At 43.8% G+C, this 27,539-nt stretch overlaps 1 protein-coding gene across 1 annotated transcript in view; it reads left to right on the forward strand.

Moving 5' to 3' along the window:
- The window catches only part of DNAH5 (dynein axonemal heavy chain 5), a 5,174,212-nt gene that overhangs the window by 4,121,010 nt on the left and 1,025,663 nt on the right, over positions 1–27,539 (forward strand). The window contains exon 64 of the mRNA XM_078687662.1: positions 16,195–16,350. Within this exon, the coding sequence (XP_078543788.1) occupies positions 16,195–16,350 (156 nt within the window). The remainder of the gene's footprint in view (positions 1–16,194; positions 16,351–27,539) is intronic.

Consider the following 27,539-nt stretch of genomic DNA (forward strand, 5'->3'; position numbering starts at 1 on the left):
GCATCCCCGCTGAGAGTAACCGCCAGCTCTGTGTCGTCGGCATATGAGACCAAGGTGAGGCCCCACTGCCTAGCGACATCAGCCAGCGGTCTCACGTACAGATTAAACAACGTGGGACTCAGCGAGGATCCCTGCGGAACCCCCATGGCCAGTGGCTGTAAGTTGGACTTGAAGGGAGGGATGGAAACACAGAAGGAACGATTGCCAAGGTAGGAGCGGAACCACTGCAAGGCCTGTCCGCCGACACCTATCTCCTCGAGCCGATGCAGGAGGATGCTGTGAGAGACCGTGTCGAAGGCGGCGCTGAGGTCTAACAATACCAGCGCCGCCGTCTGACCAGCATCCAACACCGCACGGAGATGTTCCACCATCACAAGAAGAGCGGTCTCCGTGCTGTGCCCAGCACGGAAGCCGTTTTGCGTGGGGTCGAGGACATTGGTTCGGGCGAGATAGTCAGCCAGGGCCAAGTTGACATGAGCCTCTGTTATCTTCGCCGGCCAGGGCAGCAGCGAGATGGGGCGGTAGTTTTCGGACTTCGACGGGTCCAAGGAAGGCTTCTTGATGATAGGGGACACCACCGCCTGCTTCCACTTAGTTGGAACCACCCCCGACTCCAAGGATAGGTTGACCAGGGAGCACACCACAGAGCGCCCCATAAAGGCCTGATCTCTAAACAGAGCCGGTCTAACTGGATCAGATGGAGAGCCAGATTTAACTCGCAAAGCGAGTTTGTCAAATCCTTCCAAGGAGAGGGGGGGAAAGGAGAGCAGGGTGGTAAGATGTAAAGTCCCACTAGAACTTCCCCGGTCAATCCCTGTGCTGGGAAATGCCCGATAGATTGCTTGGACCTTTCCCAGAAAGTACAAGGCAAGGGATTCACAGTGGGAGATGGAACTCACCACTACAGAGGAAGTTCGCTTCGCCACAAGATCCTTCACGGCCTTAAAGATGGTCTTTGACGGGTTTGGGCTACTGCGAATTTCTGCAGCATAATAAGCCGCTCGAGCTCGACAAATAGCCCGATGATACGCCCTGGTAGAAGTAACATATGCAGCTTTTAAATCAGCCCCATATGTCTTTCGCCAGGTTTTTTCTGCCCGTCTGCAGGTTCCCTTCAGTGCACGCAGGGCACTGTCGTACCAGGGGCTCGACTCTCTAGTACTGATTTTACTCAATATGATGGGAATCAGAGTGTCGAGAGCCCTGGTAGTCCAGGAGCAAAAGCGGTCATAGCCCTCTTCCACGTCTTCCAGTGGACCCAGTGGTTCTGCCACTAAGAGGCGATGAAAATCCTCTAGTCTGAGTTTGTTCCACAGTCTCCTTGGAACGCGCCTCACCGAAGGGATGGAGGGGGCCGTTGGAATGGGACACAAAATGGTCACCAGAAAATGGTCGGTCCATGCTAACGGAGAGATAGATGTGATTTTGGTCTCCGGCAGGTTTGTGAAAAAGGGGTCAAGAGTATGTCCCCCTATGTGGGTCGGCTGTGAGACCAGCTGAACAAGCTGAAAGGCCTCTAGGTCAGCGGAAATGCTACGTACCGTCAAGTTGGAAGGTGTGTCGAAATGTAAAAGTGCTAAAGTGCTTGTGCTCTCTCTTTAAAACTTGGTAGAAATTGGCTTATATTTAATTGCCATATTTCATTTACTTGTAAGTCCATGGAAAAGTAGCAGTATATGTGCCCAGCCCCTGTAAATTAAATGATACTAGTGGGCCTGCAGCACTGATTGTGCCACCCACTTAAGTAGCCCTTTAAATATGTCTTTGGCCTGCCATTGCAGAGCCTGTGTGTGCAGTTTTTTAACTGCCTTTTGCCCTGGCAAAACAAACCTTTTACCAGTCCCAAACCTTCCTTTTTAATATATATAAGTCACTCCTAGGGTAGGCCCTGTATCGCTCAGAGGGCAGGGTGCAATGTACTTAAAAATCAGGACATGTACTTTTAAGTTTTACCTAAAGACCTATATCTCCCATAGGATGACATTGGGATTACCTTATTACATTTTATGAGTGTAATTCCCAAATGGGAAGATATGTCTTGTTCAAGTTTGGTGTCTCTGGAATCCTAATTTAAAATCCTAACTTATGGTGAAGTCTGATTTTAAATTAAAATTCTGAAAATGCCACTTTTAAAAAGTTTAAACAATAACAGGGCAACCCAATATACCCCAAGGAACTAGTTAATCAGTAATAGAAGCACAACTGTTCCTTGAGGAAATTATTTCACAAATATTTTAGTAATCAATAAAGTAATAGACATGAACAGAGAATCCATTACACGAGGGACATAATCATAAGCGATGTATTCCGAATCGAGATCAGATGCAATCCAATCTCTAGCAAAACTGACACTACAGAAGCAATGCTGTGTCCTGAAGATGGTCTCAGGGATCTATGTGACTGATTAGAGACCGAAACGTTGACTTTACAAACGTCATATACTGTATATATTCATTGGTTACTGGTGGAATATTTAAACCTCTGAATGTCGAAATATATTTGAATGTATTGTCTATCTATGTTTACAGAAGGGTGTCACACTACGATTGAACCTGTGAAATATTTTCTGTAGTGTCAGTGTTGCTAGAGATTGGATTGTATCTGATTTCGATTCGGAATACAACGCTTTTGAATATGTCCCTCGTGTGATGGATTCTTTGTTCATGTCTATGACTTTATTGATTACTAAACTATTTGTGAAATAATTTCCTCAAGGAACAGTTGTGCATCTATTACTTTTAAAAAGTTGCCATTTTCTTGCCTTAGCCATTTGGTGCCTGCAGCCTGCCTCTAGTCACCTCACTCGGTGTAGTTGGCAGTTGACTTTGTGTATTCCCACTAAACAGCCACACACAAGGGAAGCTTAGGTGTGATAGAACTGGTCATCACTGACAGGATGGGAGGGAGGAGCTAGACCCTTCCTCACTTACACTTGAATATGCTGTGCCTGCCCCTAGAGCCAGGGCACGGCTGGCAGAGCATCTGTGCAGTTCAAAGGCAATCGTCTAGAAGCTTCTCCCCACCTCAAAAGGCTCAACTGGGTATAAAAGAAGGACCTCAGACAACACCATGTCATTACACATCTGGATCTGTGGATACTCTGCCAGGAAGAAGGACTGCTCTCCTGCTGAAGGACTGCCTCTGTGCTGGACTGTACTCTGCTGCTCTCTTGCTTTGCTGCGCTGACCTTCTGCCTTCTGCCCTCTTGCTTGGGTGAGAAGGACTGGACATGCATCTGTCGGCCCCCGAACCCAGAGTGAGTCCAAGAGCTAATTAGCTGGCCTCCTGATCTGAAGCCTAAGGGAGATAACAGGCTTACAATCCCTGCACCTTGACTCTCCCATCTGTGAGTCTACCCTACCAATTGGTGCCATCCAGTCCTGCTCCTTTGGAATCGGAACTAAGGTGCTTGCCAGCGGAACTGATGCATCTTCTCTGCTGAACGATGCATCCCGAGCTGAAACAAGGCATCTCCTAGGCTGATCGGTGCATCCTCCCGCGGAACTGACGCCTTGCACTGCTGCGTGAATTGGACCCTGTGCAAAAGACTCTCATTGCCGAACACCCTTGCTGCATCTTGGGACTGGCGCATCGCCTTCGGAACCGTTGCTGTATGATGCTTTACCCTGTAAAAGCTCCTCCCATCCCTCGTCGACGGTAGCCTCAAGGACGATGATGAAACTCTTCATTGCAGCTTCACCACTCTTTGGAACTGAGGCATTGCCTTGATTGCCCTTTGCATCCTTGACACCGTATGGTATTGTAAAGCCCCGTCAACAGGATCCTTAATGGTGACACAGAAGTACCTATCAAGGCAGCCATGCCGCATTCAGAACCAACTCACCGCCCCAGCTGTGCAACGCATCTCATATGCAGATCCACTCAACGCTCAGCAGCCTGTATTTAATGCTAGCCTAACTGGGTCCCTGTAGTCGGCCCGTTTTCCATCGCTGTCGCCTACACTTGGGACTTTGTCTCGATCCGGGGAGGTCATATGTCCCAATTTTGTTTTGGGCACTATTTTCCACTATTAACTTTAAAAATCAATATCTCCAGTTCTACTAATTGAAGTTTTGCATGTTTGGTCTTTTTTTTATTTATTAAAGCCAGATCTAGTTTTCTAACTTTGCTTGGGATATTTTTCTGTGGTATTTGACTATTTTACTGTTTGAAGTGTGGCACAAATATTTTACACATTACCTTTAAGATTGGTTGTTCTGTGCCAAGCTACCAGAGGGCGGGTACAGGTTAATTTAGGGTTTGCCTGCCCTTGTACCTGACTTGGATTGTGGTTGCTCTTTGACCAGGCTTATGCCTCAATCAACCAACAACCCAATTGTAACACTATCCTATAGTTCAACTCGTGGGGTGTGCCAACGAGTAGGACCAGGAGCGGTGGAGTCCTGATCGGATTTTGGTGCTCCCAGAAGGGGCCATTAATTTCTGTATAGATTAAGTTCAGTAGAAGTTGATAGTCATTCTTGTAAAACGACAGACAAGGTTTGCAGTTTCAATGCTTCATAGAAACATGCCATCGGCAAACTTAGCAGTAAAGCATCTAAAACATAAGTACGAAGATCTCAGTACAGTTCAAAGTAAAATCCGGCATAAATTCGCCTTCTGAAGGTGGGATAAAAAGGTCTTTTCCTCATAGAAATCTACACATCCTTTTATGAGACTTTAGACAAAGACATTTATACATGCTACATGAGTAGACAGTTCTCAGAAGGACATGCACCATTAGTAAACAAGCAAGAAGAAACATTTTACTACCATATACATTCAAAATACCTCTCATGGTGGCACTACATTGGTCTTCAGACTTTCTCAGAGTTTATTCAAGCAATTCGATTGAGACATTGTATATCAATAGTTTGGAACAGCTGGAATGTCCTTGGCAAGGTACAGAGGGAGAAATGTGGCTGGGAACATTTCTCAGTTTTTAAGCGTGAGTCTCGCAATTCTTTATTTAGAAGGAGAAAAACAACAACGGTTAACACATTATAGTTTGTGACGTTGGTGCAAGATGGAGGACAATTGTAAAAACAGCCTAGGTTAACATTTGCCAATTTATGATGTGTTTAATAAGCAGGAAAGCAGCACTTACATCCGCCCTCTGATAATTTTTAAATCATCAATTCAATTCTTTATTACAGAACATTATTTGTTAATTTTGGGTTCATCTTGCTGGATTTGCCCATGTTCTTCAAGGTTGTAAAGTTCACTCTGCATTTCTTCAACCTTTGCATCAAGCCTCTTTCTTTTTCTTCTTCTCATTGCTGACAGCTTCTTATACCCACAATTCATACTATTTTGCGATGAAATGTCCTTGCAAAACTTCAAGTATAGAAGCACACTTGCAATGCCAAGCAATACAAGCAAAAGAGGGTTTAGAAACAATTTAAAATACATTAGTATGAGAATTCCTGGGGAAACAAATGCTGCATAACAACTACCTGTTACATTATGTGGTTGCTGGTTTTTTCTTTAACCAAATAGTTATGCTCGCATTCACTTCATCGTAGCTTCTCAACAGTTTTGTTTCCCTCTGGCTGCTGTATGATACATAAATATCCCTTCTTGGTGACCTTAATATTTAACCTAGGAGGTGTTTCCGTTAGTGTCTCTTCGCCTTTCCCAATGATATGTTCAGCACTGGTCTTTTCTTCTCATCTTTCTTCGCCTGTCCTTCTCCTCTCATTTAATTCATCCATAAATAGCCTCTCATCTTGTTTAACTTTGCAGGTTATATAATGCATGCTCTGGTTAGTAGTGCTCGCGTTAGTCACTGTGGTAAAGAATTTCATCATGTACTCATGCTGATCCCTTGACTTAAACCTTTGAAAAGAGAGAGAAATCTATTTGGTAGCCCACAAATTCATATTTTCATCATTGACAATTGGCACACCTTCTAATAGATCATCAAAATCAGAATAAAACGGTTTGATGGAATCCTGACAGTAGAAAAGATTTAAGAAGACTGAGCAGGAGAAAGAATAGGAATGGGGTAAGTGGAAGTAAGATACTCCCTCAGCGGCAGAAGCTGGAAGATATGAACAAACAAAACAATCCTCCACTTCCATGACTTTCACATATTCAACTAACGTTTGATAATATACATTGTAACTGTACACACTCTCATGCTGGGGGATATGTGACACCTTGCTTTTAAGTGGGGGAAGGCCTAAGAACAGGCTCAAGAGTAGAGTTACTTGACATATGAGGGATATCTCCTCCCAACAAGTAGACATCCAACAGCTGTCTAAACATGGGAACAGAAATAGGTGGAAAGCAAGATGGTGGTCGCATAGGAGTACTGAGGCGGAACTCCTTCCCCTACCCCCTACACCTTCCCTCAGCGGACCTTACCTGTTGGCGGAGTTTGTGTGCCAGGGGGCACGGTGGTTGCTTAGAGCCCTGGTGTTTTTTTTCATGCGAGTGCCCTCTGGGAGGTTCTTCAGAGCCGCGGCACCGGCATTCCGCTCCTCAGCCGCATTGGCATTGAGGAGGGACTGCTGTGCGAAGTGGAGATGGATTTTCATCTCGGTGCTTGTGGGGGGGTCTCGCCTCGCCAGTGGTGTTCTCTGCGCCTGGTGGTGTATTGACTCCTTGAGGTCCCTGCTGAGTAGACGGATCCTACAGCAATCTCTGGCACGACATCTTTGCAGAGTCAGGCGTGGCTGAGACGTGGATAGGGTGCACTAGAGCGCTGACGGTTCTGGCAGGGAGGCTGTCCCGAACCCTAAACTGCGTTTTGAGCAGGTGGGCGGGTCTTCCCTCAGGATACTCCAGAACAGCCCTGAAGACAGCATCAAGCTCTCTTTCGGGCTAACTTCTTTGATGGTTTGCACTATAGCGCCCAAAGCTGCCTGACAACATAAGGAGGTGTCCTCACAGGCTGCTCTACAGCTGTATGGGCCAAGAATCTCCCCCTGTCCATAAGAATGAGAGTACAGGTAAGCAGAGTGAATCTCTGGCTATAAGACTGGCTGGGGAGTATGGGGGCAGGGAGGAGGAAGAATTTGCTAGACCACACCCAAGCTGTGGTAAATAAAACAGGGTGCGACACAAGTCTCTGAGGAGGGGGGTTTGGGACACAGCAAAGATAGCCCGGCTCCATCTATGGCCCCATCACAGCCAGCTATCACTGCCTTTTTTAGGGTTAAGGATGGAAGTGTGGTCCAGCCAGCACAGGGAGCAATCCAAGAGCTTGACAAGTTGGGCCAGTGTGCGAGTCTCATATCAGATGACCAGTTTGGAATATCATTGGCACAGCAAGAGGAGATCGAGGTGAAGTCAATTGAGTTGGGGGGAGGGCAAGTTTGTGTTCAGAAAATTTACAAGTACAACATTATAAAACACTTTTTGACCTATATATAACATCAGCAAAAATTGCCCAAAGGGGTGAGATGTGGGGACCTGTTGTTTTAGATATCAGGCATCCGGTGTAGATCTGGGAGCCATTTGCAACTTGGGTATCCTTTTTTAAATAAGCCACTAGGTTTTTTATAACTGTGGATAATTAATTAAATTTGATTTTCATAATGTATTTATGCAACCTGCTGCTGCAATTTTACTTCATCATAAAAAATAAAATAAAAAAAAGGAAACAGTAATGGCAACTCTCAAGCTTACAAGCAATATTTTGCAGCTTTGCTGCACCACGTTAATCTAAATCAAATAAAGGAAATCTCAGATAAAAAGTGTAGTCCTCCAAGTACTATCCTATCGTCTGTACCCCATCTTGAAAGCTACTGGGCTTCCTTTCATGGTGTCAACTGGAGGCCTAAAGGAGCCATTGTCCTCTGACCATTAACCTAACTCTCTACCCGTCCTTTCCAACGTTTGTCAGTAGCCAGCGTGAATAGACTCTTGGAGGCTCATCAATGTCATTCAAGTAGTCATCAGAGTCAAACTTGACTTTGACAAGGTATGTCCATTCTGGACCTGAATACTTCTAATTGATCTTTCTCTCTCATTTGGGTTGCTTGGTACAGTTTGAGTCCTGGCTTTCATCCATAAGTCCATCTGGTCAATGTGTTCTTGTTCAACTAACTCACTATCGTCCCTAATCGTCTCTGGTCTCTTCTTAGGTGTCAACATTCTCTTTTGGTGGCTCTTACTTTTGGCTAACTGTCTTCACCTTGGCCTTGACCTTTGGAGGCACTTGAGATCTCTGGCTCTCATGAGGCGGACTTGCTGTCGGAGGTGGAGCTTTCCTGCCCAGCCCCTTCCTGTTTCTTGTGAGGTTTTTTGAGGCAAATTAGTCTCAGCCTTCCACAAATTTCCACTATCCTGGTGATGCAGATTTTGAATCCAGTGGTCAGTATCACAGTGGTCACTGGGACAACAGCACTCATCAACCTCTTGCTCCAAATGATGCTCATCGGATGGTGACTGTGGGCCCTCAGCCTGGTCTTCCGATGCCTCAGACACCACAAACCTACGGTAATTCAAGGAATTAGCGCATGTTAGCTCTGCTTCTTCCTCTTCGTACAGTGATCTCATGGTATGGGAGACATGACTCCAGTTCAGCAGACGGGCGCACTTGACAGCAGTGTCAGTGACCAGGATCTCCTGGCAGGGTCCTCATCAGCACTCCTCTAAACATGACTTGCGGACATGTCTCATGATGTAGATCCAGTCACAGGGTTCAGGTAGTGCCCTAGATAGCCTATGACTGCTGGGGTAGTGGTGTTGACCTGATGAGAGATAGAACACACCACATCAGACAATCCCTTGCAGAACTCGAGGACCAGGTCATCTGTGATACTCACAAGAACAGCCGCATGAACAAAAGTAATTTGCATATCTTTTGCCCATCAGCACCTCATGAGGTGACAATCCAGTTCTCTTACAAGGTGTACTTTGAATATTCAGTACCAAAGGAAGAGTGACAGGTTATTTGGGTGATGTAAAGGCACAGGCTTTTGTGACAATGCCTGATGCCTCAGGTCTGTAACTGCAGTGGACTCTCTGGTCAATCTCTATGGCTGTACTCAGTAACTGCATTATCTCACTTTTAAAGTGAGTTCCTTGATCCGATTCAAGATGAACTGGCATCCCAAATTGCTGTATCAACTCCCATAGCAATAGTTTGGTGACTGTCAAATCTCCTGGCGGGATAAGCCTCAACCTTTCGTAAGAACAGACACACGATGATGAGGATATATGTCAATTTGTTACATCAGGGCCTCTCCGCAAAGTGTATTTTGAGACGGCTGAAGGAATCATCATACCTTCCAATGTGACTCATGGACACAGCAACTCGCTTGCCCACATTTAGCTTTTGGCAGATGTCAATGCTGACTAAAATTCTCTGCCATTGATCTGAAATGTGGGTTGTACCAGTATGATCGGAAAGTGGACACCATCTCGTCACTGCCCAAGTGTGTCGGACCGCGCATGTGCCACACAATGGCAGGCAGAAGGGAATCAGGGAGGACTGTTTTTCCCTTTCTGGATACCCAAATGTCACTGACAACTCTCACATATTCCATCCTTTCCTATTTTGTTTTTAGCGATAGACACAATGGGCCCGATTCACAAAAGTAATCTGAGACAAAATCCTAACTTTACGTCTTTCGATATTCACAAAAGGCATTTAGGAGCAGTAAAGTTAGGATTCCTAACTTTACTACTCCTAAACTGAGACAAAATCCTAACTTTACGACTTTCAGTATTCACAAAGGGCATTTAGGAGTAATCCTAACTTTACTACTCCTAAATTCCCTTTGTGAATACCGAAATGCTAAAAGTTAGGATTTTGTCTCAGTTTAGGAGTAGTAAAGTTAGGAATTATACTTTTACTACTCCTAAATGCCTTTTGTGAATACCGAAAGTCGTAAAGTTAGGATTTTCTCGCAGTTTAGGAGTAGTAAAGTTAGGAATCCTAACTTTACTACTCCTAAATGCCTTTTTTGAATACCAAAAGTCCTAAGGTTTGAATTTTGTCTCAGATTACTTTTGTGAATGAGCCCTATCAGTTGCATCTGGGTATATCACTTATCAGGATTTTCTCCAAGCTTGGGAAGCTAGTTTGTGAAATGAAACCAATCTGGACGCAACAAGGGGACGTGCCAAAAAGCTCCTATCTGCATTTCCTGCAAGGGATATTTCTTTGCTACATCTCCTACAGCTCCTTCTTCATTCTCCCTGAACCCTTCTCTTTTCTTCTTCCATGGACTACAACTCTCTAAATTTCTCAGTATCGCTCCATTCCCTAATGTTTTCGATCAATTCTGTCACGAGTCCTCAACTCCCTCAAATTTAGCTCCCCATGCTCTAAGTAGCCAATTTCCACCAAGCTGTCTTAGTACATTCTTACAAGAAGGTTATTCCTCTATCTTGGTAAAACTGATAGAGCCTCACATCACACCAAGTAGGCACGTTCAACAATTCAGTGTTCTAACTTGAGGTACCTCTCTTTAGCTCTGAACCATATGCTTGCAACAACTCCAACATTAGCCCCTTTCACAAATTCAAGAATATCATAACAATTACAATAATGATTCTTCCCAGAGGTGCAGCAATCAAACCACATAATAAGTGTTATCAAAACCTGTTCACTTTATTTCACCACAATGCACCTAATACAACTCTGAACATGCACTGTTCCACAACTACTTTTCCTGCAGTTTACACGTGATCTCTATTGATACTCACCTTGTCTTTTTTTCTCTAGCAACCTCGTCGTCTCCGGCACCAGGATCAGGTTAGGACTGGGTCAATTTGAATCTTGGGAGTAAACCGTCTGGACCCTGAAGGTGCAGAATTTGGTTCTACTGCCAATGTGGGTCGGGTCCAGTCAGAACCATCACCTCTACTACCAGATCTGTTAACTTTCAAAGCTGTGCTAAATTTCAACTCATGGGGCACACCAACGACTAGGACCAGGAGTGGTATAGTACCGATATGGACTTTGGTGCTCCTTGATTGAAGCCGTCAATTTCTGTATAGATAAGTATTTGTAGCAGGTGATAGTCGTTCTTGTAAGAATGACAGACAAGCTTTGCAGTTTCAAAACTTCATAGAAAGAATTAATAGGCAGATTACAGGAAACTTGCCATAGATACATTTAGCTTCAACGCAAATAAACATAAGTACAAAGATCTCAGTACAGTTCTAAGTAAAATCTGGCATAGATTAGCCTTCTAAAGGTGGGAGAAAAGTTCCTTTTCCTCATAGAAATCTATACGTCCTTTAATAAGACTTTAGACAAAGACATTCAAACTTTATACATGAGGGCACTGTTTTCAGGATATGCACCAAAAGGAAATAAGCAAGAAGAAGCATTTTACTACTGAATATATTCATAGTTTCTCTCATGCTAGTACTACATTGGGTCTGCAGATGTTCTCTCAGTTTATTTAAGCAATTTATTCAAGAAGTTTTCTATAGCGCTAGCCAGACCCCAGGGTATCAGAGCGCTTTACAGTCGGTACAGCACAGATTATCAACAGATAAAGAATAGAGGGGAGACATATCCACAGAGCAGCGAAAAAAGTAGTGAAAGAGCAACACATTGAGGTAAATGACATTTTCAGGGAACTTCAGAGTCTTAGAGCTGGAGCGGAGCTCGATCATTGTTAATTGCTCCCCACTATCCATTTCCAAAGGAGCGGTTGAGGAACAGGTCTTTGAGTTGGCGTTTGAATTCTACATAAGAGGGAATAATTCTGATATGCGGGGGGATGGCATTCCAGATTCTGGGAGCGCTTCCAGTGAAAGATCGGTCAGCAGTTTTTTTCTTTCTGGTCTTAGCTGGGATGAGTAGAAGGGAGTTTGAGCTTCTTAGGTTCCTGGACTGACCTGCTTTTATGAGTTTTTTTGCCAGGTAATCTGGTTTGCCGGTGTGAGGGGCTTTATGGGTGAGGCAAGCTGTTCTGAAGCTAATCCGCATTTCTGCTGGGAGCCATTTCAGTTCCTTGAGTGCGGGGGAGATATGATCATATTTCTTGATACCGGTGATCATTCTAGCCGCCGCATGTAGCGTTGTTTTGATGGGAGCCAAGTGTGATTTTGGAATTCCTGAGAGGACTGCGTTCCCATAGTCCAGTCTTGACAGAACCAGAGATTGGGTGGCCTGTTTGAGGTCATTGGGCGGAATGTAGGGTTTTAATTTGTTCAGTAGTCTTAGGCTAAGGAACGCGTTTTTGGCCGAATTCTTGATGTGCCTCGTCATATTCAGTTTTGGATCGAGAGTAATGCCTAGGGATTTGGCAGAGTCTGCTAGAATCAGATTTCCATTAAGTGCATCAATGGCTTTTAACCACTCGGCAATTTGTGGGTTGTCTTCCTTATTTGAGATGAGGAGTGTCTCTGTCTTGTCAGGGTTAAGTTTTAAGTGATTGCTTGTGAGCCAACGTTGGACATCTTTCAAGACATCATTGAGTCTTTGTATGTCTTTGAGAGAGGTTGTTTCCAGATAGATCTGGGTATCATCTGCATAGAGATGGAAGTGAATGTTGGCTTTTCTGAGTAGTTTGGAAAGAGGTTCCATGTAGATATTAAAGAGTTGCGGTGAAAGCACCGAGCCTTGAGGGACTCCCCTGTTGACTTGCTGGAGGTCGGAGGTAAAGTTTTTTATTTTTATTTTTTGTGTGCGGTTGTGGAGGAAGGAGGAGAACCATTGAGGACAACCTCGCCAAGGCCGGCTCTTTCTTGGAGAGTCCTTAAGAGGAGTTTGTGATCAACAGTATCAAATGCTGCCGAGAGGTCAAGGAGAATGAGGAGGCAGCATTGGTCAGAGTCTAAAGATCCATGTATATCGTCGATGATATTGAGGATCGCGGTTTCTGTGCTGCAGCCTTTTCTGAAGCCAGACTGGTGGGGGTCCAGGAGGCTGATGTTGTCCAGGTGCTGGGTCAGTTGATGTAGGACGCATCTTTCAAGTGTTTTTGAGAGAAGGGGGAGGTTCGACACAGGTCTATAGTTGTTTAGATCTGTCACATCTAGTCCGGGTTTTTTCAGCAGGGGTGTGACTTGGCCCATTTTGAGGCAGTCAGGAACCACTCCGCTTTCAGGGAGCTATTTATGATTGTGCTCCAGAGCGGGGCTAGAGCGTGCTTCATTTTTTTGGTCAGTAGGGGAGGAATGGGATCAAGGACATGGGCTGAGGGTTTGGAGGTGGAGATCAGCGTGATTATCTCAGTTTCTTGGATAGGATGGAAACTGAGCCAGGAATTGGGGGAGGGACCAGGAGAGAGAACAGGTGAAAGGTCTGGTGACCCAGCCGCATTGCTCTTTGCGTGCTGCGTGTTGAAATCGGCCAGTGAGAGTTCGATTTTTGTAATCTTGGCCTTGAAAAATTTGGCGAACTTGTTGCATAGTTCTTTGGACGCCTGCACCGAGGAGGGTATGGGCTTGGAGGTTTGTTGTCTGATGATGCTATATAACTCCTTGGGTCTGTTTTTGGCACTGTCCAGTGCTGAGCGGAAAAAGCTGGATTTTTTGTTTTTGATGTGATTGTTGTACTTCCTGCGCGCTGATTTGAGTTGGTCACGAAGAATAGAGGAAGGGTTATTTCTCCACTTTCTTTCTTTGGCTCTTAGAAATCTTCTTTCGGAGTTGAGTTCGGAGTTGAACCATGATCTGGATGGGATGGCTCTACTCTTTTTGAGTTTTAGGGGCGCTACTTTGTCGAGGATAGAAATTAGCTTGGCATTGTAACAATCAGTGAGGTCATTAGTAGAGAGGTCTTTAGTGTTGTCTGGGAGAAGTGAGCTTATCTCTTCTTCGAGGACTCCCAATGGAACATCGGAGAGGTTTCGCAGCCATTTGGGGGGGTCTCGTAGTTCCGGTTGAGAGAGAGTAAGTTGGTTTATGTGGAATAGGATCATGTGGTGGTCTGACCAGTCAACGGGAAGTATGTGATTGATAGTGATTTTGTTTCTTTGCGCGATGATGGCATCGAGGGTGGCTCCTTTGTAGTGTGTCTCTTCTGTGCAGTACTGGGTTAGATTGTTGTCACAGAGGAGAGTGGTTAGCGATTGGATTAACGGGTTGTTGGTCTCGTTCCACCGTAGGTTCAGGTCACCAAGAATTATATTGTTGGTATCGCCAAGTGCACCTTGAACTATCAGGTCGGCTAATTGAGTTTTTACCAGGAGGATGATAGAGAAGGTGACACAGTAAGGAGCCATTGTCATTGGTCTTGATGTTGGTTGAGAGGCATTCGAATGAGTTGTAGTCGAATGAGTTTATTTCCGTGATGGCCATGTTGTCTTTATGGATGATAGCTACCCCTCCTCCTCTCTGGTCTTTTCTGTCTTTATTAATGAGGGAGAAGCCCGGGGGGACAAGCATGTCTAGGCATGGAGGGGATAGCTTGTTGAGCCAGGTCTCAGTGAGGAAGGCAATGTCGATGTCATGGGAGAGGATGGCCTCTGTTAGTTCTGTTGCATGCAGGGAGGCCGACCTGCAGTTGATGAGTAGGCAATTGGTGAAAGGCTTTTTGTTGCTGGCGTTCTTTTCCTTAGGCGCCCTAGGTATGGTGGTCAGGATGGGCGGTCTCGGGTGTTTTGTGACGGGAAGGTCTTGTCGGAGACCTGTGATCACTTGTATTTTGGATTTAGGTGAGTCGGAGGGTGGCGTATCGTAGGAAGAGGCTAGAGCGGCTGCTTCCATATCGGACATGGTTGCTTCTGTTCTGTTGGGTCTTGCTGTCAGGGCTGTTGGAGGCCAGGGTTTGGAGCCCCTTCTTGGGGGACTCTGAGGATATGTTATGCAATGTGATTGTTACAGTGTATAGCAATAGCCTGAGACAGTTGGAATGTCCTTGGCTAGGTACAGAGGGAGGAAAGTGTGAAAAATTCTCAGTTTATTAGTGTGAGCCTCCCAATTCTTTATTTAGAATTAAAAGTACAGCTGTTAACATGTTTTAGTTTGTGACTTTAGTGAAAGATGGTGGCAATTGTAAACACAACCTAGGTTAGGGTTATGATGTGTTTAATATGCAGGAAAACAACTCTTACATTACTTCGCCTGTTTGCCCTCACTCTAGAGGCATAGGCAAAGAAGGGATGTCAAACCTGATTAACAACCAAAAAGAGGTCCAAATTAATAAACCCCTCAAAAATACCTTTGGGCACAGCCATGAACAACCCCAGGGGCAATTTGCAGCCTTGTGTGGAGCTGGGGAGAGATGCTTTTCCCAACTCCAACAAAACCAGACCAGTCCTCTTATAGAGAAAGGCGAAGTATCAGTGAGAATGTGCAATAAAAGTTACGGAAACCTAGCATCCGGTTTTTAATAGAGCACTAAGTCTCGCAGGTGAAAAGACTCGGATTACGATGGTATATTATTCTGGTGAGGTGCCCTTTTTTACGCTCACCCAATTTAGAATGATAAACTACTCAGGGCACTACATACTAGGGTACTATAAGTATATTCTTCCTATAGTTGGGTTCTTGTGCAACAAATGCATAAGGATCACAGAACCTTAGGATATGTTAAGAGTTAAGTTCTGTCTTAGAGTTGAACATTACTTGCAGCTCCATCCACTTTTGGTGTGGTGCGTCCATTTTTTAAAATACCAACTCAACACTGGTCAGTGACTGCCAAAATAATTTTTTTGTCGCTGGTCATTTGTTGGAAATGTTGGTGCACAAGTGTACTACAAGAGATCAAATGTATGCAATCTAGCCCTATAGTCTGTCTATGGATTACACTAGCTGCCCCTTTACATTACATACACAGTTTAAAATAACAGAAGTAGCATTTTATCCCATATTGTTACCTGGCTTTATGCACCTGCTATACCTACTTCAAGATCTCTAGATAACATATTTCCACCATACATTTGATAAACAGATCACTGGCCCAGATGTATAAAAAAGAATGTGAATCAAAATTATTATTAAACAGAAAATGTTTATAGATGGCGGTCTATTGTGGATGCAAGGTGAGTTATTCGGCACTGTAGAAAATAAGCAAACATACCGACTTGCAGAAAGTGTTTTCTGTTTCTAGCTTCTACTGTGGATTTGTTTCCGAAACTGTTGTGGTACGATACAAGCGTTTTACAACTTCTGTAATGCACATTCCTTCTGGCTACATGCCTACACATAACCTACACTAATTTCAGTTCTCTCTTAAAAGATCCATCTTGGAAGGTGCAGGCTGTATTAAAAAGTATTACACTTTATTAATATGCATTTCCGTTATTAATATTTTGGTGCTTTTGTTTCTAGATCACATCCATCAACCACAAGTACTTCAGAAACCACCTGGAAGATAGCCTTTCTCTGGGAAGACCTCTGCTGATAGAAGATGTTGGGGAGGAACTTGATCCAGCCCTGGATAATGTGTTGGAGAAAAACTTTATTAAAACAGGTTCCACCTTCAAGGTAGAAATTCACTAAACGCAAGAATCTAGTGTAATGTAGGTAGCACAAACAAACACTGTCAGATGTTTATATCTCATGTTAATGTCTATTATAGGTCTCTGTAGTTTAATATTAATTTGTATTTTAAATGAGTGTTGAGCTGGAGCAGGGTTAAAAAAATATCTGCAATATTATAGAAGAAACATGTTAATCAACAAGGATCCCCAGGCAAATGATGTTTAAACATGGTAAAAACATCTTTTATGACAGATGACCATCCTTGAACCATTAAGTCCGTGTTTCCTCTCTGGTATCACACAGACCCTGCAAAATAAACAGCTTTATTGTAGTTTCTTCTCAGTTGTGCTTCTAAGATTCAAAGCAAGTGTTGTATACTTCCTAAAAATCTGTATAGGATCTGCGCCTTTCGACAGCATAAACTGTTGGATTGGTGTCCAAACTGATTCCAGACATCCACACAGGGTATGTTCACCTGTATATCTAGCCAGCTCACAGTGGGCCCGATTCACAGAACTAACTTAAGACAAAATCCTAAACTTACTCCTTTTGGTATTCACAGAAGTTAGGATTTTGTCTTAAGTTTGTCTTAAGACAGACTTAAGACTAAGTTAAGACAGACTTAAGTTAGGATTTTGTCTTAAGTCTGTCTTAAATCTGTCTTAAGACAGACTTAAGACAAAATCCTAACTTCTGTGAATACCAAAAGGAGTAAGTTTAGGATTTTGTCTTAAGTTAGTTCTGTGAATCGGCCCCGGAGCCACTGTAAACTCCTATTACCAAGGAGGAAATAGTTTCTGGGAACTATCGAACATGAAAACCCTGTCCCATCAGGGATCGTGTAAACAGTACAGTACGTTTCGTTCACTCTCTCGTGCTCACTTTGTCTCAGAGAGATACACAGAATAAACGGTGGGAACATTTCAATAAGTATTTATTGAACCAGAGTAATTCTAGTGTAAAATAGGTGCGCTGAAACAACCATGAGACAGAAACAGATATAAATGATTATAAGCACCAACAGAGTAAATGTATGGTAGATTTCTACAATAGTGCTAAAACAATGAACATAGGCAGGTATGTAAATACATGATAATACATAATAACAATGCATACTCCTACAATTCAACCCTAACTTGATGTGTCTAAATGTACCTAGCATGTATGTAGGTGTTGAGCCAGGAATCCCCCTAGGATGAAGACAACCCCATTACCTGGTGTGAGAAAATAAAGGACCCCGTCTTGGTCTTGAGATGGACACCCTACACGGGATGTCAGACCATGGTGTTCTGGAGTGTCTGCATGCCCTAACCTCAGCGTCTCGCGTCAGTATGTCAGCATGTAAGTCTTTCTCCTTTGCCTACCCCAGCAAAGATGTGGTGTATATATATATATATATATATACCCAAAAGGTACCCTCAGAGGTTCTACCATGCTCTGTCATGTCAGCCGAGGATGATGGAAGGGATGGCCCTTACACATAGTAATTAAGCAGAAGATGCTAATCCTGCTGTGATTCTGAGAATCCTCAAGCATAAGAATTGAGGCTAGTTTTCTGGGAAAACCACACAACATTTATGTACCACCTAACTAGGTAAAAGGTCCTTGTTGTAAGATGGACAGATCCTGTTCCATTATATCTATAGCAGAAGATATAATGTAGCCCAGTGAATAAATCCTGAATGTCAGTGTGGTCATACCATTGTCAACCTCAGCCAAAGCCTTTTCTAAGTTAACTCTGTCAATTTCACGCAGTCTTGCTGCAGCTTTTCGTTGAGAGATTTTCCAAATTTCATTATAAACAGCATATAGGAAGCGTTTCTGACATGGCTTTTGGGGACCTAGCAAAAAATCCCTAAGTTCCATGTGGTCTGAGAGTAAGGACAAGTGTTGTTTCACCTGTGACAATGTCGAGGTTCTTAGCCAATCGAGGCATAACTTCCTAACACTGTATGATGTCACCACCGCCGGATGTTCTCTTTGTACATAGTGTAAGTCAGGCTCATGGATACTAAACACTTCGGTGGTACCCCTGAATCTTGACTGACACCTATTTATGTTGATAGGCAAAAAAAAACATCTCTTCCAATTAGGATCTGTTGAATTGTATGAAATGCCCTGCACAATGTCATCTAGTGTACCCTCACCATTTTCTTATACTAAATAATAAGAGTGTGGAACAGATGTAGTAAACCCATAAAAATAAGCAAACTTTTGTGCAAATGTTTGTGAACTACCTTTCGGTGGTGTTGGGCCATGTTCTGCTTGGTGATATGTGAAAACATTACTTGGTGTACTTGTTTTATGAAGAACATGATGACAATAGTGTTGGTACAAATACATGAAGTCAAAATCAGATGAATCATCAACCATTTCATTTTTTGAAAATGCTGCAGGCAGTTCTAAATTAGACAGCATACTATTCACAGTTTCAAAATCCCAATCATCAGAGTATGTACTGGAGATGATATCATTTAAAGAAATTTTAAATACATGTGGTATTTTCAAAATTTCAGTGGGACCAAATACATCATATGAAACTCTGCCCCAAACTATTCCGTCAGGAACTGGAATTGCTGTAATGTTCACATAGGACAGGTCCCTCTGTTCATGGTGAGATAATGTATGAGGTTTCATCATCAAGTACCTCCTTTCGGCTCCTGTGTGTGAAGAACCCAGACCCTCATGTGCAGCTAGAATTAAACCTAATCTGGGATTCTTGTTTGGTATTACTCTATCCCCCACTCCTGGAATTTGAGCATACAGTACATTTGAGTATTTTTCGCATTTAACTTGTAGGAGTAGTTGAGTGGAAAGCCTTTTGGCACGGCTGAGCTGTTGTGTTTGAGGCAATGACAGCTGCCATTATCTGTTCATTTATTCTCGCTCTAGAAGGAGTGATTGCAGCGATGGCAGCAGTTCGCACTGTCTCCTTGGCGGCTTTATCAGCAAATGAATTCACTTCAACATGAACGTCATCACATTGATGATTCAGCGTGTGTATCACGTGAGCTCTTAGCAAGTCTTTTTTCAGCTCTGCCACTTTTTCCCATAGCAATTTATGCTTTATTGTGCAATATTTGAGTCTTTAAATCCATTCTGACCCCAGTAGTGAAGAAGAAATGTATTGTAAGACTGGACACAGTAAAACGAATCGCACAATATAAGTGTGGGGAAATTCCCAATCCGTTTGTATTAGTGCCAGTAATAGGGCTTTTAATTCTGCCAGTTGTGCCATGCAGTCTCCAAGACCTGCGTCTTCGTGCTGCTAGGATGGAACTTGCCTTCCTGCATACGTCCTTTTACAATTGCACAAGCTGTGCTGTATTGCTGTTTACTACCTATGGCAGGCTGAGCAGAACCGTCAGTGTAAATAATGTATTCATACTGACCTAGAGGCCTTATTTCACTTAGGAGATGATATTCTTGTTTGTATTGCAGGAATGCTTGTGTTTTTAATGTAGAATCAAATTTGTAGTCTACATCTGTTGCAGTGAGAGAATTAGCCCATTGTATCCATCGTGGATGTAGTGCTTTGGCGTTAGGAACGCTTGCCTTTGTAACAGCCTCTAAGGGCGGTACTGGAGTTATGACAATTATTTGTTTCCCCTGAGCCAGTGCTCTTTCTCTCACTACTGCAGTCTGTACTGCTGTCAGAATTTTTTCTGTTGAAGCAAAACGCATTTCAGCATTTGTGTACAAGTGTGATTTGTATGCTGTGGGTACCTTTTCGCCTACATTGAAGTTTAGGTAAGTGTACACTGATTGACCCAGCAATTACATGGATCAGCAGATTTGTGGCATTTATACGTGTGTGTAGGTGTTTGGAAGCTATCATGCCAGCTTGTAAGGAACGAAGTATACCTGTGTGTTCCTGTGTAAAATATCTAATTGAAAAATCTGGTCTGATTAGATCGTAGAAAGGTTTTACTTTTTCTGTGTAATCCAAAATGTATGTTCTGACAAAATTTAGGAATCCCAATATGGATTGTAAATTTTCCTGAGTTTTTGAAGGTTGGAGCAGTGCGCATTTGTCTAAAAAGTTATCCGCAAGGCTTTTTCCTTCACTTGATAACTTGTATCCCAAAAATAGGACATTGAGATGGGCTATTTTCGATTTTTTAATGTTGAATTTGTAGCCATCAGAGGTGAATCCCAAAAGTATGTTGCTCACCGTGGTCAAATGATCCAATAAATCATCATCCATCAGCTTAATATCATCTACATAGGACAATGCCTCCTCATTAGGCCTGGGCAGTGAACTCTGCTCCGTTCGCGGAGTTTGCAGAGGTTTTTGCAATCCACGCTCAGCGGAGCTAATATAGTGCAGAAAACTCCGCTTTGCGTAGAGCAGAGGAGTTTTTTCCCGCTCATGATCGCAAACGGTAAGTTTGACGAGCGCGAGCTGCCTCTCAGGTAGAATTTCTACCGGAGCAGCAGGAAGACCAGCACGAACAGCAGTTCGCACTGCACTCCGCCACTTGCGAAACTCCACTGAGTTATTTTGTAACTTCGCAGAGTTCCACGTAGCAAAACTCAGCAAACTACACCCAGGCCTGCTCCTCATCAAAATTTTGAAGTAACTCTGTAACCCTAGCTGAGAACAACCCGGGCTATTCTCATACCCTTGGGGAACTTGACAGAATTAAGATGAGAGCTGAAGGCTGGAAATGCTGTAAAATATCTGTTTTCAGGCACTATATTTTGGCAGAAAAATCCATTTGAGATATCTTCTGTTGTTTTGTATGTTTTCCCTAAAATGTTATTGATTAATGCAGCACTGTGTGCATTCTGTCCAGAAAATGTATTTGTGTATGTATTCAAATGTCTGTAGTCTAAAACTAACTGGTATGAATTGTCAGGCTTCATTACCGGAAACAAAGGATTATTCATTGAAGAGGTGCAAATCTCTATTACACATTGGCATACACGTTGATCTAAGATCTCCCTGAATTTTTTTTTCACTTCTTGTTTAATTGGGTACTGTCTCTGTGGAGTTGGAGTTGTTTTTACTGGGATTACATGGTGAGGTGACTCAATATCCCACCCTACATGGTTGTGATATAATGCAGGAGCAAGTGCTACCGCCCACTCCTGGGTGTCTGAATGTTTTAGTGATACTGGAACGAGGTCGGAAAAAGCTGGTACAATCACTGTTTCTCCCTTTGGGCACTCCAAGACAATTTCAGGTGGCCAGTATTTTTGAGCCAGAAGGATGTGATAGCCATAAGTCAGGTTCTCCCAAAAGAGACCTTTATATTTTCTAGGTTAGTCCCTCTCCATTTGGAGTGTTATTTCATATAACAGGTGTGGGCCCGACATTGGAGGGAGGGGGTGGCTGCTTCTTGGAGATCTCTATAGGGAAGGTCAATTTATAACACAAGAAAACGCACAAACCGTGTTTGAGCTGGGGACAGCGCAATTTCGCCAATACGTAAAAATTTCAACTGTAGCTCGGGAACTATGGCCGGCCTTCCCCTCCGAGCCACCTAATACTAATATACTGGAGACAATGTTATATGTGCCACAGGGGAGACGCTTAGTCTCTCACCTCTATTGCGCGTTAAGAGGTGACATTTCACAGGAGATGTTAGGACTGCAACACAAATGAGATACAATATTGCCCACACCTCTGACAGAGGCGGAATGGAGGAGGGTACATGAAGGGGTCCATAAGGTTAATGCTAATGCAACGTTTAAACTACTTCATTACAATGCCATTCATCAGGTGTGCCTAACCCAGTGCACCATCCATGTGATACACCTACACCGCACGGACACCTTGCCCATTTCAGACTTTTTACGGCTTCCAGATCAGCCTTCCCTTTTCAAGTCCCCAGTTGTAAATAGATGCTTAAAAGGCATTACTCATCTTTTCCCTCCTGTTCCTTTCATAATGCCTCAGTGGGACTTGAACCTAGTTCTGACTTATCTGATGTGTCCTCCTTTTGAGCCACTTCACAACTGTCCGATTTGTCTTCTCCCTTTAAAGACTGCTTTTATGGTTGCCCTCACCTCTGCCAGAAGAGTGAGTGAGCTCTAGGCTCTTTCTTCTAAACCTCCTTTTCTCTCTGTCCATCCGGACAAAGTTGTTCTGCAGACCTGTCCATCTTTTCTGCCAACGATTGTCACTGCTTTTCACAAGGGGCAGACCATCACTGCCCACCTTCTTTCTGCCTCCGCATCCTTCTAAAGAGGAAGAGAGGCTCCACCATCTGGGCCCAAAACGTGAGCTCTCATTTTACCTTAACCGCACACAACAGATCCGGGGGGATGACCAGCTCTTGGTTGGCTACGTGGGCGCCAAGAATGGCCCGGGCGTGCACAAGCGGACCATCTCTCGATGGGTCATTCCGTGCATTAAAGCTTGTTATTCTTTGGATAAAAAGGAGCCTCCGGTGGGGCTACGCGCCCATTCTACCAGGGCGACGGTAGCCGCTACTGCTTTGGGACGGGGAATTCCCTTGCAGGACATCTGTCAGGCAGCTATGTGGGCCTCGCTGCACATATTTACCAAGCATAACTCCCTGGACAGCCAAGTCCGGAGAGATGGCTTCTTTGGCTGTTCTGTTCTCCAGGACTTTCTGGTGTGATCTTGGTTCGCAGACCCACCACCGGGGTTGGTATTGCTGGCATGTCTATTCTAAGGTATGGAATCGATCACTACGTGTTTCTTTCGGATGCACAAGTTACTTACCTTTGGTAACAATACATCTGTAAGAAACATAGTTGTGATAGATTCCACCCCACCCATCCTCCCTGTTCTGCAAACTGATTTCTGGGGTTAAGGTCATCTCTTTCAGGGCCCTAGTTTCATGGCACCAGTGGTCAGTTTCTTGCATGGATCTGCGTTCCTGGCGCAGAAAGTCATGTACAGAACTGACGTGAGCTCCAGCGACATCATCCCGGCGCTAACGACGCACGTGGAGCCGCACGATGACACCTACCGACGCGCAGGGGTACTACTGACGAAAACTTTCCGAATCCAGTCTGACGCCTGGGGGTAATTCTAAGATAAGGATTCTATCACTACTAATATTTTTTACAGATATATTGTTAACAAATGTAAGTAACTTGTGCGATAAAACATGTACAGCCAATATTTAAAGTAGTCAGCATAAAGAAGGAAAAGGATATTCTCGGCATACAAAACCGGCAATAGAGGGGCTAAATCCAGAATAGCAGTTCACCAAGCAGACATCTTTATCAATCCGCGCGGGTTGAACACCAGAAAGCAGCGGGTTATTTTCTAGAGGGAGAGTTCGGATTTGGTTTATGGTGGTTCTAGAAGTCTGCAGCTTTGGAGGATGAGTCGAAGATATGGGTCTTCCTTTTGAGCGCAGGTGAGCTGGGTAGAGCATGGCATATTGGACAATAGCTGCCCTTCTGGCTCATTTTATATCCTGGAATTTACGATGGGTCTTCTGAACCAGAGGGGTAAATTCAAGAAAAAAGGAAAGCAACATGCCTTGATACTGAATATCTCCCTTCTCTCAGGCCATGCAGAGAGCTGGTTCCCTATCATGGTAGTTCAAGAGTCGAGCTATGATCAGTCGCTGTGGAGCGCCTGGGGCGATCTAGGAGCAAGCGCTCAATGAGCCCGCTGTTCAGCAGCATCAATACAGGCCTTATGTTGGTCAGTTTGGTCTTGCATGTCATCTAGGCGGGTGTCCAAAGCATCGAATCTTGTATCATCGACCTTGAAGGCTGCACGTATCTCCGATGTAATCATCAACTTAAGGGAAGCCAGACTCAGGAGGGTCCGGAGAACTTGTCAGATCCCTGCACTCTGCGCCTTTCACTTTCTTTGCACCTGGGAGTCTTTGTAACATCAAAGGATAGCTGTTGCTGCTTGGGGTCCTGGCAACCCAGGGTGTTCTAAAGAGAGGGATGCAAACAAGGGACAGAAAATTCACCAGCAAAGCAGCATCCCACCGCACCTCCGGGGGCAAGGAAAACCCAGGTTTGGACCACTAAATATATGTCCAGACATCCACTCCTATTCAAGACATGGGCCCAATCATAGTCTCATTACAGGTAGGTAGTATATTTTACTATCCTGCTGGGCCATCCAGCACCCGCGCATGGCCTTTTGTGGTCCAGGGAGATAATCTCTCCAAGAGGCGCTGGGGGAGTGGTGGCCTCACGCCATATGCTCACAAGCCCCTCAGCTCAGAGGCCCAGCGCTGAATGCGAGCTGCAGTGTCCGATTTGGGGCAATACCAGTGCAGATTGCTAGCACCAGGGAGATGACACCATGGAGATGCTCCAGGGGGAGGGAGAAATGCACCTGCACAGCTCATACTCACTGGGATGTTCGCGGCAGAGAAGGAATCATTCTGGCCGCCCAGCACCAACACCTCTCCCTCACCCCGGTCTCAAGTTGCTGCCCACGGCCTCTATTGTTGCGCAGCCTCCGAGGTCCGCATCAGGCCACCGCCGGCGAGAGCCAAAGCAAAGCAGTTGATATCCAGAATTCCACCGCCATGGGGCCCATGCTGCTCTCTGGGATTGCTGACAGTTGTAGGTCTAGCCAGTGGCTGCAAGGTATGCCGATGAAGCTGATCATGGCTGTATTTGTTATGCGGCAGCTTCGGAGCTTCCTGGTGGAGCAACAATCTTGGTACCCAGCCCCGCCATGCCCCCCTACAAAACAGGTTAGTTAATAAATAAATTCATACATTTCAGGGTATAGGTGGTGTGGTTGGGGGCAAAAGAAAATACATAAATATTCAACCGGAAGCAACTTGTGATGAGGATATATTCACACCATTGGAGTGAAAGGCCAAGATTCTTGTGAAAGATAGAACCTTTCTGAAAGAATATTATGGTCTAGATTATTAGATGCTGCTTCATATCCAACAATATTACATCAACATTATGGGGCCCCCAGCATTCCAAAGAACAAGGGTAATAAACCACTCATAAAACAGTGTTCCCTAAGGAATCATTCAATTCTTAATTCATACATGCACAAAATGTTCATACATGAAAGAGAAATAAACAGAAATGATAATGAGTGGTCTGTATTCAAGTATGCAAAAAAGGTCAAAGGATAAACAGAGTAGTCAAATGCTTGTGCTCCAAGTGATGGTGCTTTGCAAGTTCAATAAGGTGAGCCATACAATACCAAACATATATTACATTGCCACTATGCACAAAGGGTCTTCCCCCATAGGACACAACATAATTGTTGAAACCCAATTATATGAGCAGTTAAGTTTCAATACTCCAACAATCAATGATATGCGTGGACCCTACTCATTCGACGTTTGGACCCCTCAAAATAAATCACATGGGTTCTTCATCAGGTCAACAAAGAGGTAGCAACCTGCAAAGGAAAGTATGTGAACAATCAGTGATTCTCTTCAATCTACACCAAACAATATGAGTATATTCTTGAGGAGACTGAATCTCACTTGACCGGAACAACCTGATTAATATTCATTCATGTCAAGAGTTCAGAGCCGAAAAATTCTCTAACTGTCATTCCAGTGGCCAATGACTCATGAAAGAGTCAGGTGAGGGAAACAGAGTCAAAAACTCGGATATATCAGTCAATGCATGCTCTGTTCCAAAAAAGGGGTTAAATGCAAATGACCCACCGACCATTGCGAGAGGTCGGGAACTAATCCAAGAAACAAACAAGAAATAATTCACTATATCCAGAGCCCGATGTAAAATCCAATATAATGATCCAACAACTGTCTTGTAGTGAGAAAACAGATTATACAGGATAAGGAATCCTATTGATCTGAGATTATAACACAGCTCTCTATTGAAGATCACTACACTAAACTAAGGAGTGACCCCATTGGAGAGCATAAATCTCTCATTAGCACAGTAACACAGAACGGATTAGAGCTGGCTTTCCTATCCAGGTCTGAGGATACCTTTTTGAACGCCAACCATCCTATAACGCCCATGTTATATACTATGCCCCAAATTCATAAGAACCTATCCAAGCCTCTGGGGTGTCCCATTATTTCCGGTTGTGGTTCAGTATTAGAAACCGTTTGTCAGTGTGTAGACATTTTTCTAAAATCCTTTATAGCACTGACGCAATCATATGTCAGGGACAGCATTGACTTGATTCAACAGATAGAAGGCATGATGTTTGACAGTTTCAATCAACTGTTAGTGACTACTGACATACAGGCTTTCTATACCAGTATTCCTCAGCATGAGGCACTTAGAGTTGTTGAAACTATCATAGATGCCAGGGAGACTACCCAAGGAGTACCCACCTCCTTCACAGTACAATTGACAGAAACTGCACTAAATACATTTTTTTCAAATTTTTGGATTCACACTATTTGCAAAGAAGAGGAGTAGCAATGGGTGCCTGATTTGCTCCAGATGTAGCTAGTCTTTACATGACAACCATGTAAACGCACACATTTTCGACTATCAAAATCCTTACTGGCAGAATATGTCTTTCAGGCGCCGCTATATAGATGATGTTTTTTTGATTTGGGATGGGAATGACACATCACTGACATTGTTTGTCAATTTGATCGCTTCCGGATCCTCTGACATTCAATTTACTATGGACTATAACAATGCAAGTATAACATTTCTTGACTTGACTATTAGGATTAAGGAAGATTCATAATATACTTCCTTGTTTAGGAAATCTACTGAGAGGAACTCTTTACTTGTGTACTCCAGCCATCATCCGAGGGGCCCGTGATTACAACCTTCCCTATGCCCCAACTCCTGAGGGTATACAGGAATTCTACTATAAAGGAAGATTTTTTCAATGAATCATATCAATTGATCAAAGGACTGGCTATAGGAGTTACCCCATTATACTGCTCAAACAAGCAAGGAAAGGAGTCTGGTGTACACACAGGGAACAATTGCTAATAGCCAAAGTATGCTCCAACACTTATGCCTGTATCATATTTGTGAATGCCTTCCATACCGACAGCAATGCCATTTGGAGAATTATTAACAAACATTAACATTTGGTCAAATATATTGTTCAACATGAGGATTTACCCATGTCTTCTTTCAAAAGGAGACCTAATATAAGGGAGAAAGTAGTGAGGGCTGCTCTATCAGCCCCGGCTATCCCTACAAAACATTCACTGTGGGGGCCTGTGGCACGGTAGAGAAGCAGACAGGGACTCTGTTTTAGGTGACTCAATTCGCTTTATTTCCAACACAAGAAATTGGGTAGTCCTTAA

The sequence above is a fragment of the Lissotriton helveticus genome, chromosome 4_1, assembly GCF_964261635.1.
Source record: "Lissotriton helveticus chromosome 4_1, aLisHel1.1, whole genome shotgun sequence".
NCBI lineage: Eukaryota > Metazoa > Chordata > Amphibia > Caudata > Salamandridae > Lissotriton > Lissotriton helveticus.